At 32.7% G+C, this 21445-nt stretch overlaps 1 protein-coding gene across 1 annotated transcript in view; it reads left to right on the forward strand.

The window, feature by feature from the left end:
• Positions 1-6193, forward strand: part of LOC124370065 — a 98553-nt gene extending 92360 nt beyond the window's left edge. The window contains exons 2-3 of the mRNA XM_046828384.1: positions 3851-3958; positions 5792-6193. Of these exons, the coding sequence (XP_046684340.1) occupies positions 3866-3958; positions 5792-6154 (456 nt within the window). The 5' untranslated portion in view covers positions 3851-3865 and the 3' untranslated portion in view covers positions 6155-6193. The remainder of the gene's footprint in view (positions 1-3850; positions 3959-5791) is intronic.
• Positions 6194-21445: the final 15252 nt, after the last annotated feature.

Consider the following 21445-nt stretch of genomic DNA (forward strand, 5'->3'; position numbering starts at 1 on the left):
GAACTTTGGCTCCCAAGTTGCACACTGTCTACTGAAATGGCGAGTAGCACAACCTACCGTTTTAAGATGTGGGAGTGGACGTTTTGATTGCAAGTAATTAGAAAACCAAACCTTTTAACATAAACGTAATAATTAATAATAGCTGGAAATGTGATCAAACATTGTATATCTGAAAATAAATATGGTGAATATTATACTATTTATAAATTTATCAGGAAATAATATTTAAAAGATTTGCCTAATGTAATTTATATCTAAATATTTCCATTCTGTTATCATCATAATACTGTAAATCTGTAAAGACATGGCTAACCTATTTAAGAGATTTACCCGAGTTTCTTAAGGATAAAAATATCTTCTCACCATCCTTAAACATCGCACCGTCTTAAACAATGTCAACAAATTTTATTATTGCTACAGATTTGAAATTTTAATTTTAAGGGGACTTGGACAAAAAAAAAAATTATTTGTAACATATACAGTATTTTTTCATAATTTTTTTGTAGTTTGACATTTTCGGAATACTATGATATTAATATTATCACTCACAAAAATTTCTAAATGTTTCAAATAAATTTTTTGAATTTGCCTTTGCAACGCCATTTACGGCTGTATCCAGTGTTGAGCTTGCTTATAGTGCTGATTTTACTGATTCATTATTTACTTACTCTTAGGTTTTGTTTCTCTATGACCTTAGCAGTTTTGACAGATGTCTGCTTGTTTTGTTATTGTCAATTGTTTGTAACCTAGCAAATTTGTTGTTCTGACAATATTTTGTTATTATTGAAGTTGACTCAGTTTTTATAGACTTTTATTTCAAAGTGATCTTTGATAATATAATGACTAGACCTAAAGGAATCTTTAAAAAACGTACCAATAAAGGTAATAGGTTTTATAAAATGTTACCTTCAGTTTCACCAGATGAAGACTCAACAGTTAGGGCCTCGGCCTACTAACTCCAAAAGTTGTAGTGCCACCCAATTCTTCTGAGAAGAAATTAGGTAGTAGTGCCACTAAGTATGATGAGTTTGAAGTTGAGAACATAATTGTAGATTTTAGTTTGCTAAAAGCTATGTTTGACAATGTTGGCTTGTAAACAGTGTGGGGACTCGGTCACTTTATCGCAAAATGAACCCGATCGTCTATGGTTTGTGAGTAGGCTAAAAGTTCACGTTGTGCCTCGTGTGATGATGAAAGTTTCTTTTGGACATCCAATAAATGTAAAGACTCTAGTATGTTTGAAACCAAGATTATGGTTCTTCTACGGTCTTAGATGTATTGGTAAAGGGTTAGAAGCTGGGAAAATGTTGTGTGCCATGCTAAATTTACCTTCTCCAAGTACAGCCCGAAGGAACTACACAAACGTTACTTCAAAGGCTATAGAGGTTGTTGCAAAGGAATATATGGCTAATGCCACTAAAATTGCTGTAGAGGAAAATAAAAAAGGTATTGATGAAAATGAAGAAAAGACAGACCTTAGTATAGCACTCGACGGAAGCTGGCAAAGACGCGGCTTTGTTTCCAAGAACGGTTTTATGCGACCGTGACGTCCATGGATACCGGAAAAGTTTTGGATGTTGAAGTAATGACAAAGTTTTGTAGTGGATGCACTCTAAAGTAAAAAGTGAAGCTCAAAAAAAATAGCTCATGCTAGTCCTATGTAAGAAATATTATGAGGGATCTAGTGGCGGCATGGAAACTGCTGCGGCAGTGAACCATGTTTGGTCTCTCATTAGTGAAACGGAAAGTACGGTACGTAAATTTTTCTTGGTAACGGAGACTCTAAAGCTTTTGAAGAAGTAAAATCAAAAAAAACCGTATGGGGACAAAGAAAATAAAAAAAATAGAGTGTATTGGTCATGTAATGAAGAGGATGGGGACTAGGATGCGAAAGCTGAAACAAAAAACTAGGCAATACGCCTGTGTCAGATGGCAAGCCTATAAAAGGAGCTGGAAGGCTAACGGAAAAAGTTATCGATGAACTTCAAGGATTCTATGGTAAGGCTATAAGAGACAATTGTGATGATCTTCAAAAAATGAAAAAAGCAGTTTTGGGCATCATATTTCCATAAGTGTGCCACCGATGACAATAACGAAACATTGCACAACACGTGTCCAGAGGCTCCGACGACTTGGTGCAAATATAAGTTAGCCAAAGCTAAAGGTGAAGCTTACAAGCACAAAAACTCAATCCCTGAGGCTGTAATGCTAGCTGTAAAGCCCATTTACCAAGCCTTGGCCAATCCCATTTTGCTAAGCAAATGTTTGCATGGGAAAAACACAAAATGTGAATGAGTCGTTCAATAATGTTGTTTGGACGAGAATCCCTAAAAAAGTGTTTGTAGGCAAGATACTCTAGCAGTAGGGGTCAGAGATGCTGTCATTGTGTTTAATGATGGGAATGTAGGTAGACTGAGGGTTCTGCAGGAGCTTGGAATCGCAGACAATGGTAAGAACACTCTCACGGCCCTACGGCGGATCGACGCCGTTCGACTACGTGAAGCTGAACGAGCGGCAGAAATGATGACCAAGGAAAGTCGAGTGAAGAAAAGAAGGAGAACTCTTGGAGAGGAAGAGGAGGATGATGAACATTATGTTCCTGGAGGGTTTAGAGCATAGGTATTGTGAAAAAATATACTTTTTATCTAATTTTTTTGGTTTTTTTGCGTTTTCCCGAAAATTTTGATTTTCAACCAAATGACCCGTTTTCTCTGAAAGTACTACAGATAACAAGCTTAAATTTTTACAGGATGTTTAGTACTTATCTATGATGCTACTGATCTACAAAGAAAGAAATTATTAACAAGTATTGACTTATTAGGCCTCATTTTACTGAAAAATAGCCTATATTATCAGGGTTATTTTGAAACTCGCTAGATAAAAAATATCATAACTTGGCCAAACAGAGTTATAAGTTCATAAAAAAATAGATCAGTTAGCTTTTGTATAGGACCACATAGTAAGTGATATAAAAATATCAGGTTGGTATCTTTATTACTTTCTAAGATAATGGGACACAAAAGTACCATAATTTAACATGGGTTTATATGGAGCGTTCAAGTCCCCCTAATTTTAATGAGTTGTTATAGTTCAGTTAAGCTCCAGTAAAACTTCATCTTAGTGCAGCGTCTGGAATCTGACGTTGTCACTGACTCCTGGAATTTGGAGTCATCTCAAGAGATCCAAAAAGAGTTCATTTTAGGCTTCTTCGACACCGCTACTTGTGGATCTCTTAAGACAATCATGACTCCAAATTGAAGGGTCAAGTCTGTAATACCGTCAGATTCCAGACGCTGCACTAAGAGGAAAGTGAAATGGAGCTAAACTCAAATTCACATTGAATCAACCCTTCCCACCATAGAGTACGTTATGTATAGAAGTCTTTATTCTTTGCGTTGCTTTCTGACATTATTAGATTTTAACCCATGGGCCTTTAAGTTGATTAAAAAAACCAATCAGCAAGAAGGAATCAAATAAGATGGCAAATACTGTTATGCTTTTATGATTGGAACATTTTTGAGGAGAATCTGCTCACCGCTTGGACTGATTTCTTTGAGTGACAGGTGTGAATATTACCGTTCCAGACGGTTTCTTCACACTGATTGACACACAAAATTATTGGTGTATGGGAAATGAATACTTGTAGGTAACTGTACGATTGGGGCTTTTAAGTTGTCACGCCTGAGACATTCAAGATCACAATTCAGGAAAACACACAGAAACGATTATATTAATAAGGACATTTTATAATGGATGTTTTTTTAGTATATTTGAGAAAAATATTGACAAATCAGTACTAGTGATAATATGATTTGATATATTTTTATTCTCTCCTATGTTTTTATTTCAGAAACATTGTTCAATCATGTGGATTTTTGTACCTTTGACAATCTCGATAATCGCTACTGCTTCCGGATATGTGGCAACAGTGGACGCACAACCTTATTGGAGTTATCAGGTGAATCCTAATAATATATTTACTATATTACAAGGTATACCAGTGCAATCCTGGTCATTTGGCTTCATCATTTACTAATAATATAAATAGATACGAAGGAACGATTTTAATACTGGTCTTATCTCAAGAAGTAAATCGTGTATACTTATGCAAAATTAAACAATGTACGTCAGGTGTAAGTGCATTAAGGAACAGTTTATTTGCCTGAACCAGGTGTGGAATATATATATATATATTTTGTACTATATTAAACTAACTTATACAGTTATGAACAATTCCTAAGACGTAGTTAAGCGGTTATTTGTACTTAAATCCACATAAAAACTCGAATCCTGTGAACTAATCTTTCCAGGGGCCATAATATAAACTGGAATGTACACTCTGGGGTAAAAGGAATGTTTGAATGTTGTTTTATCCAAATACAAATAGGGTTCAACCTTGAACCGTGAGGAACCAATATATCAAGAGGTTTATTTATAACAAGAGTTGTCTATAGACGGGCATAGGGAAAGACAGATGTACGAACTCTCATTTGATCTTTTTAACAAAAGAGGATATTCTTGGACTCTAGGAAACGCATGTACCAGATTTCAAATCTCTTGTTCCTTTCTACCAAGAGTTATCGCAGACAGAAGGGCAGGTAGATAGACATGAGTCCCTCAGATTATCCTTTTCAATTTAAAGCTTACAGTTCCCAGTCAAACGCTGATCTTCTATGACAGTGAATAAAGCTCAACGGCTAGTTAAACAGTGCAACAGTGGATTTAAGGAACCCTTATTTCTTCCACGGCCAGCTGAATGTGGCCTGGTCTAGACTTCTCTCGTGATGTAGTAATGTCATGTTAATGGAATGTTTCAGGCGAAAGATCTGCAATACTAATTATTTAATAATTTATTAAATTATCCAATACACAATAATAACGTAGCTATGGTAAGAAGTGTTGATTCAATTGAATTTTGAGTTTACCTCCAGTTAACCTTCCTTTTATAGCATCGTCTGGTATCTGACGCTGTCTCAGACTTGACTCCTGGAATCTGGAGCCATGTTCGTCTGGAAAAAGTTGACGGCGAAGAAGGTCATAACGAAACATCTACATTGTTTTTTTTTTGTATACCTGATGAGTGATGACACAATGAGACTACTACTTTACGTATTTATAGGTGTCTCTGATGTTGGAACGATGTCAATGTTTCATTTTGAGTATCTTGGATTCTAGGAGTCAAGACTGAGACAGCGTCATGTACCAGACGCTGCAATAAAAAGAAGGTGAACTGGTGTTAAACTCAAAACTCAACACAGTAATAGTTGGGACATAACAAACTAGGTAAAACAAGTTTTTATTTTAGTCTCGTAGTAAAGCACGGTTATTCAGCTAGTAAGTAATACTCCCATTTTCCATAATTTACGATTTATCTTTCAATGAATAGCTAATTTGGATTATCACGAACATTTTATAACAAAAAAGCCAAATCAGTGCGAGTATTATCGAGTTATGCGATGACCAAAGAATAACAATTTATTTACAATATTGCAGAGGAAATAATTTTAAAATAGTTCTTGGGCTCTATATGTGTTATGAACTATTAATTATTCCTACATTTCAATCGCCATTTCCAGTTATGCCTTAACGTTTGTGGTAATAGTTATTTATATATTCAACATTCCCATTATTTCACATTTTACAAAACAGTGAGCCGTGTCCAGGGAACAACAAAAATAAAGTAGATAAAAAACACACACACACACATACACACACACACACATATATATATATCGGATTAAGAATTACTAATTTAGTACTTCATAATAGCAACTTCCTTTTTTGCACGCAGGGTTATCCTGGGAGTCCCTCCTATCCTGGGAGTCCCTCCTACAACGGCTGGAATGAAGTGCTTGGGTTGTTACAAATGGTTTCCAGACGGCGTAATAACAAATGTCGACTGTCGGGTGGAATAGATGAGGTCTATGGCATTCCAGGATTAAGAAATGCTATTGGATATTCATATTTCAACACGATAAAGCCATCCATGAATGAAATGTTTTACAACTTAGGAATTGACAGAGGAGCCACGTACAGATACGCTGACAGTCTGTGTAACAGGAATTCACAAATAATATCATTCCTACCCGGCAATGACGTGGTCAGCATGCTTTGCTCGGATATTCATCATACAGTGCAGCAGGAAAATTTGTAAATCTAATATATTAGAGCATGGTTGTGTTTGGATAAATTTTGCAAAATATATATTTCTAAATGATTTCCTCTTATAGAATTTAAAAGTTATGCTTGTTTGCATTTCCGTCTCCTATCATTTAATATACGTATAGAATAGTGCGGTGATAAAACAGTCAAAACTAGAATCCGAGAATAAGTATGCGTCCTCAGCTGCAATTTAGACTTTTAGGATTTATATTTTGCATCATAAGCTTCCCATTTTCGTTGAAAATGTATATTTTGTAATTTTTACCGTGAGATTTAAAATTTTAATAACTTTAAGCATATATTGCTAAAAAGCTTTTTGAAGAAATTCGTTAATTAACCTAAGAAAGGTTAGTGGTACTGTGGAGGGAAAAGTGTGGGCTCCTCATATAATTGATATTTTAAGGGTGCAAAAACCTTTAGAGTTTACAATATACTAGGACAGTATACAACCGGTTTATTAGGTGGTGCCTATTACGTACTCGTATGATCTCCTGGTCGTGGAGGGTTGTTATTTCATGCGGTCTGAGAGAAGCCGATGGTGGGAAGGGAGAATGGCTGTGGAAGTTGAGTTCACTGTAATGGGGCCGGAGATTGCCTCATAAAAGAATGAGGACAAAAAACAAGGCTTTAGTCACTTGAGGGGGCAACCGCACAGATCAACAGTGACTTTATCTCTATGAGCTGTTGATGACATGTGTTAAGAAATTACTTTAAGGATTTATGATGCTGAAACTATTTTATTACAAGAAGTGTGCTTAGCTGAGCGTTAACGAAGCCTATCACTCATGGGCCTAAAAAATTCCAAATGAATTCCAGCATGAAGTTTCATCTATATATTAGCAACGCTGATTTCTTTGATGGTGTATGCCACTCAATGGGATTTGGCTGAGCGTTAGAAAATAATTTTAAATTGGCCTTATAAGTAACCATGATGATAGAAATAAAATAAATTTGCCAACAAACAGTTCATAGAGTAAAATGAAAAATAATAGATTCTAGTCAGTAATATGGAAGCTAGCTAAGTAATGTTTATGGAATTATACTGAAATAAAAATGCTTTAAAAGAATATATAAATACTATTGTAACCCTTAATAGCCAAGATGCTAAAGTGAGAGCAGTACACTCAGGTGTATATACTGTCCATATTGCTGTGACCATCTGTCTACACTGGTTTAATAGTAGTCTGGCAAGCATTGATTGAATAAAGGGATAAAGGGTATAATAATACAGCTTAGTAGTTAAGATTTTGCATATAATACTCTAGTTTTATATTTTTCTTTAACACAACTAATTATACAAACACAAACATAGAAAAGCATTCAAAGTCATCCCATTGGTTTAGTTGCACTCAGTCATTAATAGAATGTCAGAATCCAATTACACTCAAAACGAAAGAAATATGGCAGAGAAGGTCTAATTTCTTCTTGTTTGAAAAGTAAAAGTTCCTTTTGTTAGCAATACATTTCCTTTGTTGAGAAATTATATATTTTAAGATAATATTAATTAGTATTATTTTTTGCATGGTTTTACGAATCTAGAATTCGATAACGAACAACAAAATATAACAAAATTAAAAGGACAATATCGACTTTAAACTCTGGACAGAATGACAGTCTAAAATACACGAGGACATTGAAATAAACTCTACATAAGTACCTGTAGAGCAATAACTGAAGGTGAAAATTCTTTATGAATTGTGCAAAAAGATTTCAATGTCAAACTCAGCATTCTAAGGGTGCACATAATAATTTAAACTATGCATGGAGACTAGAAGCGTCTCCTCACTTTAACGTACTCAGTACACAATGCTTTGTTTATTGTTTAAATATTCTGCAGTGGAGGGCAAAGTAAACTAACCCTAAACCGTATATCTCATTATCAAAAGTCAATCAATAAATCTAATCAGTTTAACAATGTAACTCGATTGTGATTCCCTTGTGTTATCTCCTCTAATGTATTTAATCAATGTTTTGATTATCATAACTAGATAAACACTCAGTACCAGTTAAACAAAATAATAGTTTATAGAGTAAAACTCGTCATATCAGATCTTGACGGCTTTAAGCTATGGTCGGAGCAAGAAATATTTGGGTAACCTTAGGAGCAAAATCCCATTTTTTCTAACCATAATCGTGTATATACTTTAAGATGAACACTCATACAGTAATGTATGTAACAGTTTATACAGCATTAGTGAAATGATTTCGGCTAAAATAAAATTATACAGCGTACTGTAGGCTATACAGTATTCATTGATGAAAATAATAAAAGTTATATGCTTACGGAACATAATGTTTATACCCCGATCCCGAGAGCCATATAATTCAATTTTTATACTTAAAAGTATATTTAATTAATACACCTTTGAAGTAGGAAATTTTTATTTCTCTAATAGTGAGCAGTTCCTTAAAAATGAACTTCGTCACTCCTACCCCACAAGAGATTATACTCTACACTAGCTTGTGGATTGGCTAATGCATTATTCTGCATTATAACTTAAACATACAGTAAATGCACAGATTCCTTAAAAAATTAATGTTCCATAAAATCCATTAACAATGCCTAACGTTGTACCTTATAAACCGAGTGTACCATTTCGTAAAAGAATATTTAAGTTGTTGAAATTTTCTTTTACGTGATACTGTATAATATTTTGAAATTCTATTTTTACTTATATTCCTTTTTATTTATAGGATTAACTGGTTTTTATAATTGCAATTCACATGTTTATATTAGCTCTACAAAAATAAATGTAACCGCAATGTAAAACTTTTAATTGGACTATTGAATAAAGTTATGTCCTGATACCGGGAACAATCGGATTCAGTCGGATATCCCGAGGAGTCGGTCACGCCGTGTGGTCGGATACGAGGGGTCCTACTTTACTTCATCTTAGGTTCTGTGATGTATTGTATTGTAAGGAGGAGGATAACGATAAGAGCGAAATTAAAACTCTTCCCGGTAATTGTATTAATAGACTTTATTTATACTACTCTATTTTTAGACGTAAAATCTCGACGCTCAGATCGGCGAGTCGACCGTCTGCGCTACGGCACTCCTCTGCGGTGTAAAGGTGAACTTCGAGACTGTCGGCCTGGACATCAGAGGGAAGTTCGGGAACTGCACGTCTAGCTTCGTGTCGAGGGTGGAGTCCCTCATTGACTGGGCTCAAACAGGAAGGTGAAACAGAACGCAACCCTTATTTTAAGGCTTAAGAAACCATACAGAGCCTATGTTGTAAAACAAATTATAATACACCTAAATAGAATTTTCTTACATTTTTAGGACGTGACCTTTGAAACATGTCCGTTTAACGTTCTTCATATCTATGGTGTATTTTCTTTGTATTCTTTGAGAAAGAGTATTAAAACTTACAGTATGTAAGCCATTAGTTAAGACTCGTTATGTCAGTTAGTTTTTTAATAAGATAATTTGATTCAATTTAATATAAACAAATTATTTAAGAACAAACGTTTTAAATGCTGCAAACATTCATAACTAGAGAAATTTTCCCTCACAAAGACTACACACGTGGATGGGAGACAGAAATGTTCATGAGTCTAAATATAAAAGATCGAAAATCCTATAATAAAAAATACGTTAATAATTTACCACAAGAATATTTGAACATAAAATAAGTACAAGTTAGTTACTCTATAAGATGATTTAATACCTAAAAATATGAACAAATTCTGTTGGGACTAGAAATTAACCGGTGGTTTAAAAGTTTATTACTAAATTAACTAGTTTAAAGTTCATTCTGGGTAGAAGCTAAGTTTAAGGAATATAAAGAATTTGTAGATTACTCGGGGCATAAAAATAGCCAAAAATATATAGCTGAAGTATTTAAAATACTGTATATCGTGTAAAATCTGCGTGACCTCAATGGATTTTAAAAACTTATGTGATAAGTTAGAAATGTTTTACATGAAGTATTTTTGTACTTTTAAACGTATATTACATTATATTATGAGGTACGAATTATGAAGAATTAGGCTGCATTGGTGTGCATGTACGAAAGGAATTAAATGTCTAAACAGGATTAGAAACAAATGATAATTGTATTTGACATATATATTTGTTTCACGCGTTATATTTATATGGAATATCAGAATAAAATAGGAAATTAACGTAAAAATAGAGTTAAAATATCAAAGAAAGGTAATTTAGATGTAAATTAACAATCCTGGTGTTATAGTTTAGTTAAATGCTAAAAAACATTCAGTTTAACTTTAAAATTACATGAAGATTTAAAATAATCTTCTGTTTAACTTTGTAATGCCAAAGTTTATTGTGTGTAGTGCATTTCCATACATTTAGAGTCTTAAACCTTTATTAATAAAAAGGCACAATTTCCGCATAACCAAGCATAGCAGCTAAATAAAACATTATGAAACATTGTTAAAAGTAAACGAACTTGAAAAATATTTAACTATGTTTGAGCTTAGTGAAAAATTAAATTATGTATTTATACAACACGCAAAAACTGTTGATTTATACATCTCGAATCATTCGACATTACCCTTATGGTTAAGGCCGTGTCCTCAGGTTTTCTTCGCGTTTTTAATATCAGTAAATGCATGAATTGGTCTAAGATTTACACATTTATTACTGAAGCGTATTGTGAGAATATTGTACTCTTTGCTAAAGGCCACAATAAAGAGACAGCTGTTGGAATTTTTGTAAGTATTTATAGCTGTTTATAAATAGGGCACCACCTCATTTGCAGTATGTCTCGTGGTGAGAATGTGGAAATTGTCCCCGCCTGTCTATCGTTAGTTTACGGTAGCTTATTGTAGCCTGGGAGGTGAGAGGTCTTTCTTACCGGGTCGATTTTGGTTTAGACCGGATTTAAAATAAATATGTTTTTGAATCTTGAATGTGAAAGTTTCATGAATGGTGTCGTACTCAAGTTTTATAAATTAATTTAGACCCACGTGAACTGTAAACCATTTGATTATTTGATCATTTGAATAATATTTTAAAACTAATTATATTAAATTCGAAATAATTGAGGTTTATAGTCAGTTCAAACATTAAAAGTCATGTAATAGACTTATACAGATGTAAAATCAATAATACCAATCGACAGAGATTTAAATCAGAGCTAACACCTTAAGAATGGTTGCAGCCTAAAGATAAAAAACTTGTAGCCGTTTGAATAAGGTCCAGGAAACATTCTTCAGACTGCAATTAATTGCGATAGTTGGTCTTACTTACATTAAATACCTCAATGAATAGTAAAATTTTCAATCTAATAGATCTATTAGGTGACCACCAAAAGAGAATAAATACTACAATAAACATTCACTAACAAATAAATTATATTAATACCTGAAAATTCTAATCGTAAGTTAAACAATAAAGAAGCCATATGGCTGCCAGTTGTCAGTTCAGTGAAAGGGTCAGAAAATCTATCTCGTAATTGTAATTGTGAGGATGATAAGGGTATCAAAACTCCAGAACGCTTAAAAATTAATTTATAATTCCCAAAGAGCCACATATTTCATGATAACATATTATGAACATTCGTTGTTTTAACAAATTAATTATCATAAAAGAAGTTAATAAGATAGGTTGTTACACTTTAATTAATGAACATTAAAAATATTTTTGAACACGACTAGCTTTATAGTAATAAGTAGTACAATAATACACAAACAATTAGTTTTAACTTAAAGTTTTAAAAGTAAAGAATTAACCTATTCTTAGAGTGAAAACGCTAAGAATATACATTTTCCTTATCTTCTGATGGAGGATAACGGCGCTGTCTAGGTCTAGTACGATAAAGGGGCAATTTCTTCACATCCAAGCCCATCGCGTACTCTTTAGTTCGTGCAATGACGCCGCGCTCCGCAATTAATTAATTCTGCAATAGCGTGACGAGTCCCATTTTCAACCTGTATAGGGATGATAAATAAAAATTCTGACATTATGAAGTAAACCAAATTATCTGGGCATTTTCCAAGGTAGAAGTAATCAGAAACAATCTAGAACTGCAATAATGTATGCACTTTTGTGTAATATTATACGCATCGACGTCGTCAAAAATATACAAGACATTTCTTAACATATGAGGTTTCGCTCCTAGGGTTATCCGAATTTTTTATTCCGACCATGTCTCGGAGCTGTCAAGATCGGATATGACGAGTTTTACTAAACAAACTACTATTTTGTTTAACTGGTAGGGAGTGTTTATCTAGTTATGATAATCAAAACATTGATTAAATATATTAGAGTAGAACACAAGGGAATCACAATCGAATTACATTATTAATCCGATTAGATCTATTGATTGACTTTTGATAATGAGATATCTGGATTCGGGTGAGTTTACTTTGGCCTCCACTGCAGAATATTTAAACAATAAACAAAGCCTTGTGTACCGAGTACGTTAAAGTGAGGAGACGTTTCTAGTCTCCATGCATAGTTTCCTTTCTCTATAGCAGAACCGTTTTCAGTAAAGTGTGATTATAGAGTGTTACAGTTTATTGTGTTATATATCACAAGCCAGAATATTCTTGTACGACTCCATTTTATTAATACCGGTTGTCCTGAAAGTTCAAACTGAACCTTCATTAAGGATTAGATGAGTGTTTTAAATGTTATTTGTATTTGTTGTGTAGTAACAATTGTCAGACATTTGCCATCATTCAATGATATAAGAAATCAGTAACAATAAGTTTTTATAGCTCAAATATAATATCTTGCTCAGGTTATTAACTAACTTAACAAATAATTACAATGTACTTTAAAATAAAATAAATCATACCAAACCTTTAGCCAACTCCAAGCACACTTATCTATAAAACACACTTAATAAAAAAGCTATTGAAATCAAACTGAAGTATATCGCTCACAAGAGGTCTGTGACTGAACCACTGGGAACTGACCAGAGGTCAATTGTAAACTCCAAGCACACTTATCTATAAAACATGTACTTAATAAAAAAGCTATTAAAATCAAACTGAAGTATATCGCTCACAACAGGTCTGCGACTGAACCACTGGGAACTGACCAGAGGTAAATTGTAAACGACGACCGTCAAGGCAGAAGAAGTTAGGGGCAACACAGGAAACGTGAATGGGCCTCTTTATTATTGGTTCATATTCGTTTTAAACAGATGAAGTTTCCGATGTGTGACTTCATTTCAATTCGTACGGAAGCCAACACAATATGTTGAAATTTAGTTTGTGGTGCTTCACTTTCAAACGTGTCTAGCGTATTCAGGGCGAAATTTAAGGTGTATGATATTTTTAAGAGACAAAGACAAGGCAGCAGTAGTATCTTAGGTCTGTGAAGCTTATTTACATTATTTCAATATTTTTCTACTATTTATTGCTAAAAATTAATGTCTATGAAATAAATGTAGTTTTGAACTTTAAAAAATGTAACTAAGTATTTTATTGCTGTTCATTGTCGTATTAAACGTTTCGTTTTCCATCTATTTAATTATTATAACAGTTATATAAATATATTTATAAATCAAAATTTTCCTTTTATTAATGAAGCTTTCTTCGAGAAAAATATCCCAACTATATATTTCTTTTCTGTTATAAAGTATATAAATATAACGTTATGTAGACATATTAATGTTATTCCCTTAATAAACACGAATATCAGTGTTTTAAGGGATACATCGTATATGGTAATAATAGAATAATTTAAAAAAAATTTTATAAACTGTTGAATAACTTGACATCAAAAACTGTTGTGTGTATGAGAGTGCGTGTGCGTGTGTGTGCGAGTGTGTGTGTGGGGTAGTGAGGGGGCAAGCATAATTGGCAACACACTGTATCTTTACCTATGATCTAAACTTAACGAAAGATTGTATTATATTTTGTTAATAAAATTAGAATGGAATCAAATTAAACGATAATATATTAATAGCGTTGAGAAAACTATGGATTAGGAAAATGTACAATTACAATTGTAAACATGTGCTCGACACCTTAAGTATGTAGGTTAATACTTAAATAATAATATTTGTAATCACCAGATTAATGTAGCAAAGTTTTGCAAGCAGGAGGAGCGACATATAATTGGAATTCTCGTTTATTGTTTTCTCATGAAGCATGTTGTTTAGCAATACATTGAACCCTGCCAAATATATGAATTAAATTTTAATCATTAAAATTTGTTTGCAGGATTGTTTATTTTTGCAGGATTGTTTGTTTTTGTAGGATTGTTTATTTTTGCAGGATTGTTTGTAATTAGTAAAGTCACGTGACTATTAAACACAGTTCAAATAATCTTACATTTTAGGCTTATGCGGCTATCGTCTTTACTCTCATCTAAGTTGACCCTCTACAATAGCCCGAAATAAAAAAAAATTATTAAAAATCTGTTGACAGACGTCAAACCAAATTTACGGTTTGATATCTGAACCGTAATTTCCTAGACGATATTCATAATTTTAGTTATAAAATGATATTATAATAAATTATGGCAATGTTAGAAAATTATAAGGGCGGCTAGAAAATAAATGCCTATTTAGAGATTCCATGCGTTTTAATTAATATGAAAATGATGATTACTAATATTTTTAACGAAAATTAAATTCTTTTTATAAATAGATTAATTTAATTTTACATCTGTCGGAATCCGATTAATAATTTGTTTGCCCAAAAAACAAACAAACAAAAACAATTTTTTTTGAAAAGTTAAGTGTAGTTTTGGAACAGATAAATGCTGTTGGTCATAAAACAAACATGAGTATTACAGTATTATTGAAAAAGTCTTTAGATTGTACATAATTATCTTTAGTATTAATAAATATTGGATTCATATTAGTCTAGTTAGTTCTACACCAGTAAAACAGTCCATAATCAAATAGTCTGCTTTGTTGCATTGTACAATAATTTTATAATAAACATGTCTTATGGCTATTTGATTTTTCTTACATGATTTTCTCATTTATTTTTTGATCAATAATAATTCATAATTATTTAGTATTGTTAATATAACCAAACTGAGCACAATATGTCTGTTAAAGCAACAATCAGCACATTTTTGTAGAATATTATTTGAAACATGTACGTCCATTTCTAAGTTGATAAATTTAGTTTCTTCTGGATACAATAGCATATGGTTCGTTATCACCATTGAACGGCACATAAATCTTCGTTCAAGAGGTGAGTTAATTAATTCCATGCATCGTCGGTAAAACACAATACTCCACTATCGGCAGAAGAAGTAAAACTGTAAATGAAATTTTCATTACCTATATCGGTTTTGCATATAGTTACAGTGCTGTGTCGGCGGCGTTCAGATAAGGATAGTCGTGAGATCGTGCTCCTTTCTTGAACTTATCAAGCCTTTAGTTTTTGCGATCAGGTCAAATATATTAAGTGGTGGTTTTTGAACCTTTTCACTTTCATCTCCTTTTAGAAAAATGGCCAGTTGTGGAATTTGTAAGATCCCCCTTAAACAAAAGAAGACATTGACATGCTGTAAGTGCGGTAAGAGGTTTCATTGCACTTGTCTGGATATAAACAAAGCCAAAATGGAGCGTATAACGGCTGATACTTGGAAATGTATAAACTGTCCTGAGCAGAAAAGGAAGCGCCGGCGAGTCGATGTAGATGGAGAGGAAAGCTTTCCCTGGAAGACATCACTAAGAAAGTATTCAAAATTGAAAAAAAATCAGAAAAGTCAGGATGAAATTGTTAACAAAAAAATTGAATTGTTAAATGAAAAACTGGATACCAATAGAAGGATGCTCAATGGGATTTTGGAGATCACTGGTGGTCTCCTGAAACTTAATAACAAGCTGGGCAAGAGGGTGAATTTCTTGAAAAAACGAGTAAAGGGAATGGAAAGTACTCGAGAGTGAATTTCGTGGAAATATATGGTGTCCTTATGCATCCTTAGGAGGACGTATTGAGTGCAGTTAAGGAGGTTAGGAAGGCCTTGGGCATGGACGTCGCGGACTCTATGTTTGATGCGTATCATCGGATGGGTAACAGGACGGCTCACAACTCTGTCTACGTGAACGAGGACCTAACACCAGCGAGGAGGCGGCTCTTGGGGACGGGGAGGCTGCTAAAGGGTGACAGTGATGACCGGTACCAGTGGGGTTGAGGGGAAAGATCTTCCTACCAAAAGATGACGAATCAGGTGACTTGTCATTGTAATAGTGCATACGGTTGTTTAAATTTGGATTTTTTAAGTCGAAAAGGCGTGTATAATTGTTTATGTTTTATTTCAGTTTCGGTTCTTAGTTTTAAATCATTATGAATGCGTTTAGTCAATTTCCTAGTTTCATTATTCTACTAACTTCTACTATCACAAAAGGCCCTAAACTTCAATTGTTTGTTTAAAAAACTTTACCATAACATTAAATTATGCAAAACTATATATTATTTCAAAAAATTAGAAGTTTAGGAAACGATTTTTATCTTTACGTCAAGTCTTTAAAGTTTTTCCCGATGTAATTATACTATCAGAAATTTGGATTAATTTAAAGTGAAACTAGTTCGTAGACTATTCCCAAGTATACCCTCTGTATTAAGTGTAATGATAATTATAGATCGGGTTGTGTAACATAAATATTAATTTATTAGATAATACCAATGTAGCAAGAGAGTATAAAACCGTGTTGGTGGTTAATGGTTTGGAGAGTTTAGTTAATGGGCCTGCTCGTATCACGAGTCTACCTGAGATCATGTATGCTGCAGTTGTATATGTGAGTATCAGTGATCACTCTGTGATAAGGCTGGGTGTAGGTGATGGTGGGACGGGGAGCTGTACCGTCTCCTGTCGCTCCCGATACTCCGCCACCGATTTGATTACTCCTAACTTAATCAGCTGTTTGTTAGATAACGCTGATTGGTCTGTTGTGTAGTCAGTGTGACGCATCGTCTGCTTTTGATTCGTTCAATGCTATTTCACAAAATTTATGACAAGAAAGTAAAAAGGTAATTAGTGTAGAAGATATATGTTTTAAGAAACTTTAGCTGTGGGCAAATTTTTATACTACTTCCAAAATTGAAAACAAAAAAACATTTTTAAATTAGTTAATTACCCAAAAAACTAAAATCCTAAGCAATATTACACACGTTTTATAAATGAATGAAATAAAAGATTAAGCAATTTAAAGATAACGTTTACTAACACTAATTTGATTTGATTTTGTAATATTTTATTTCAAATATAAAATGATTCCCCAGCATTATAAACCTCATTAAAACTTTATCAAACTTAAACAGTTCGGTATTCAAAAGAACTATTTTTCATTTTGCAAAACTATTATTACTATCAACTAAAACTATCAACTTATAACTATTATTACTGGAGTTAAATTTGCCTTGAATATTTAGCTAAGAAAATAAAGAAATATTTTCTTTTTCTTCTTATGTTTTGACGTACGATATTTTGACATTATCATAAAGATTTAATTATTTAATATTTTCTCAGCGTTTTTGTTTATATCACGTAAAAACTTTAAGCACAATGAAAGATAAAGTAATCTTGGTTTAACTAAATATATATACATGTTAGTTATATTTATTTACATGAAAAAACCAAAATATAAACAATACAGTGAATTCAAACATAGATTATTGTTACCCTTGTGGGGTTTAAAGTTTACTGAAATCAGCTTGATCATGTACTAGATATATGTATGGCTGCATTTTCTCCGAAAGAAGATTTGCGCAATCCGGACCTAAAGAAACTCGTATTTTTTCTTTGCAGGCTGCCCTTGTCTTGGGGAGAATTCTCCGACAGCGAGTTGTTCTCGTATGTGGCCCATACCCGGAGTACGTTCCTTAGCAGTTTTTGGATGAATTCCTCTTTTGCCGCATGCCTCACGAACTGTACTATTCTTCCGGATGGATTTTTGCCTCAATTTAGCTTATTTCCCACTCTGTGTCAAGCGTCCACCATCGAGTCAGAAATGTTCAAATCCAGTTCCTTCTTGCCTCTTTCACTGCACTGACTGTATCTTCATTTTTTCCATAGGGACACCATGCATTCCGAGTGCGATGTTTTGTGAGTATTGTGCCAAACCAGGTGTGAATTTTGTTTTAACATGCTTTAACTGAACATGGCGGGATCGAAATGTCTTAATATTTTAATTGTGTTAAAATTGTTTCAAAGTTGCAGTGGTGTGATCTAGTAATAGTAAAGATTTAAGTAGGTATTCCCGTGCTATAATAATAAATGCACGCTTTGTATTATGTATTGAGAATAATTGATTGTATTAATAACATTTCCTTTTTTGTGTTATACTAATGGGTTGGTTGTGATTTAAGTATCTTATTTTTTCTCTTGAAATAAATAACTGAATATAATTTATTCACATGTAGTACTGTTTTTGTACTCAATTTTTTAGTCTTTGTTTATACATAAATGTTTTATCTCTAAAGTTTTAAAACTTAACTGTCAGCGAGTTACTTAACTGTAACTTAATATCTTTGTTAATTATACAGAATAGTAAATTAGTTATCTGTTCAAAGATTTCAGTAAAATATTGTATTTAGTTTTTAAAATAAAATACTGTTATTAGTATTTGTCATAGATAAAAGTTTGTTCTCCTAATGTTCAAACATATCAGCGACTTTATATCCGATTCTATTTTGCCATAATTTTCTTAGATGCAATCCTCCTGTCCATCCTTTGTATGTATAATATATTGTCAAGCGGAGTTTACAGCGTATAATAAAAGAGTTTTGGAATGCAAATATGCATAGAAATTCAGATCTAAAAATACCTGTCACAATCCACCATCTTAAACAAAATAAATAAACAGACCACCTATTCTATGAGTGTAATTCCACACACTATCTTTTACATAACTCACAGTATTTACATTTATGGTTGATATTTAGCAGCAATAAAATAATTTAGATAATTCCGAGTAATTGATTGTAAATAAAATGTGTGCTTTGTAATTTTGTTTATTGTAATTTTATTGATTAGCTAACTTTATTGATTAGCTATGAGCGTAATTCCACACACTATTTTTACTCTTACTTTACTCACAGACAGTAGTTAAATTTATGGTTGATATTTAGATGCAATATAATAATTTCGAGTAATTGATTGTAAATAAAATGTGTGCTTTGTAATTTTGTTTATTGTAATTTTATTGATTAGCTAACTTTAATGATTAGCTATGAGCGTAATTCCACACACTATCTTTACTCTTACTTTACTCACAGACAGTACTGAAATTTATGGTTGGTATTTAGCAGCAATATAATAATATAAATATTTACGAGTAATTGATTATAAATAAAATGTGTGCTTTGTAATTTGGTTTATTGTAATTCTATTGATATCAGTAATTAACAGGAAACCCGTGTAGTCAGTATAGTAGGACTTCCTACGTATTAATACCGATTGCTGTCGACGGCCATTGAAGAAGGTTAAGAACGTCGTTTGTTATCCGTATATAACAGGAGACCTGTAAAATCAGTAGAGGAGGACTATCTACGTATTAATTGAGATTACCGTCAAGGATCATTAAAGAAGCTTAAGAACTTCGATTGTTATCCGTATTTAACAGAAAACCCGTGAAGTCAGAGTTTATCTTTGTTTTACGCTCATTTCCTTCCACGCTCTGGTTCTTCTACCTTTCTTCCACTATGAGAAACTCTGAACACAAAAAACTAAATATAATTTCTGTAAATAAAACAAAATGTGCAACTATTAAATACAATTATATTGAGAGCTATTTATTAAATACAAAAATAGAAAATAAAAATGCATTTGGATATGTAACCATATCTTCAAAAGAGATAGCATTCATAATTATCCGATTAAAAATAAATGATAAATGTCTTTAAGGTTTAAAATTGTTCTTAGGGGGCTGAAATTAAAAGGACATAACAATACGTTAAAAAGCAAGCGTATTTAAATGTAGCTGATAAATTAAAAAGTTTTATCATGTGTTTAATTATACAAATATTATTATTGAAATGTTTATCAAATAACAATCATTTGAAAAATAAAAGTTTAGTCATTTTTAAAAGCTAATTACGGATGTACATAATTTCTACTTAAATAATTGCACTGTAGAGATTAAATGTTACTAATAATAAACTGTACTGTTGCAGCCATTCCATTACATTTAGTAAAGTGTTTAACAAATATTTCCACACCTGATAAAAAAATGTTTTATCAGATGATAATTATTTTAAGTTAGGTATCTTTATTATGTGTTCTGTAGTGACTTATGTACTATGTCCATTCACCAAACTCTCGTAAAACATACAACCTAAATGTTGTACTGAAATATATTTATTCACACGGATATGTGTTTCAAATTATTTCTAAGCCTCGTAAGAGACAATGTCAATCTTGGTGACTTGACAACCACATATTGTAAATAGTTAACCTCCAATCGACTTCACAGCTGTTCAAGTAACTTAGCTACGGTGGGAAGTGTTGACACAATACATTACAAACAATTATAACTCAAAATACTTTTACCGCGGCCCAATGCTTTATGTTTTTGTGTTCCGTTTTGTGTCTACCGTCACTCAAGGCATTATCCATATTTTTTAAAGCCGGCCCTCAAACACCCACTAACACAATTTCCCCCTAAACATGAGGGTTATACGAAAATGTAATGTTTAAAGTATTACCGGTACTGGTAAAAATAAAAATAAAGGACACCTGTTTTATAAAATTCTCAAAATACAAGTACAGTTCCAACAGCATGACCCACATAAAGGCTCCAAACGATAAATTTGTAATATTTTCACATTTAACGCTGTCTTATACTTTAAGTAAATATTTGCGGTTAACAAACGGGGAGCTGCGGTGGATACGTAACTGATTCAAATTTACGTATAAGAATCAAAACCTAAGGAGGTGAATAAAGTACCAGCTCAGACCATACAACAAATGTATCTCCCTAACAACATGTGCACGAGTAACAGACACGTAAGTAACATTTGTAGTATTGAGCTATAGACTAATGATACGTACATGTGGTATGATATACTCATTGTTCTTACAAGCCTGTTTCTAAGCTAAATAAAGGTTTAATATTTATACATATTACATTTTAACATTTATATTAGTCTCGACATATAAAATAACAAAATTCATAATTTGGAAAATGTAGCAGATTTGAAAATAATTTTTAATACTTTTTTAAAGGTTAAGCCACTGGCCTGTGCGAGGACCTTATCAAACAGAATAAGGAGGAATGTTTTTGCATAATTTTCAACAAAATATTGTATTGCCCTTTATTTATGTGTCAATTATGCGCAGATTTGTATATATCAATTTTCACACACAAATGCTACAAACATCCTATTATATCTT

The sequence above is a fragment of the Homalodisca vitripennis genome, chromosome X, assembly GCF_021130785.1.
Source record: "Homalodisca vitripennis isolate AUS2020 chromosome X, UT_GWSS_2.1, whole genome shotgun sequence".
Classification (NCBI taxonomy): domain Eukaryota; kingdom Metazoa; phylum Arthropoda; class Insecta; order Hemiptera; family Cicadellidae; genus Homalodisca; species Homalodisca vitripennis.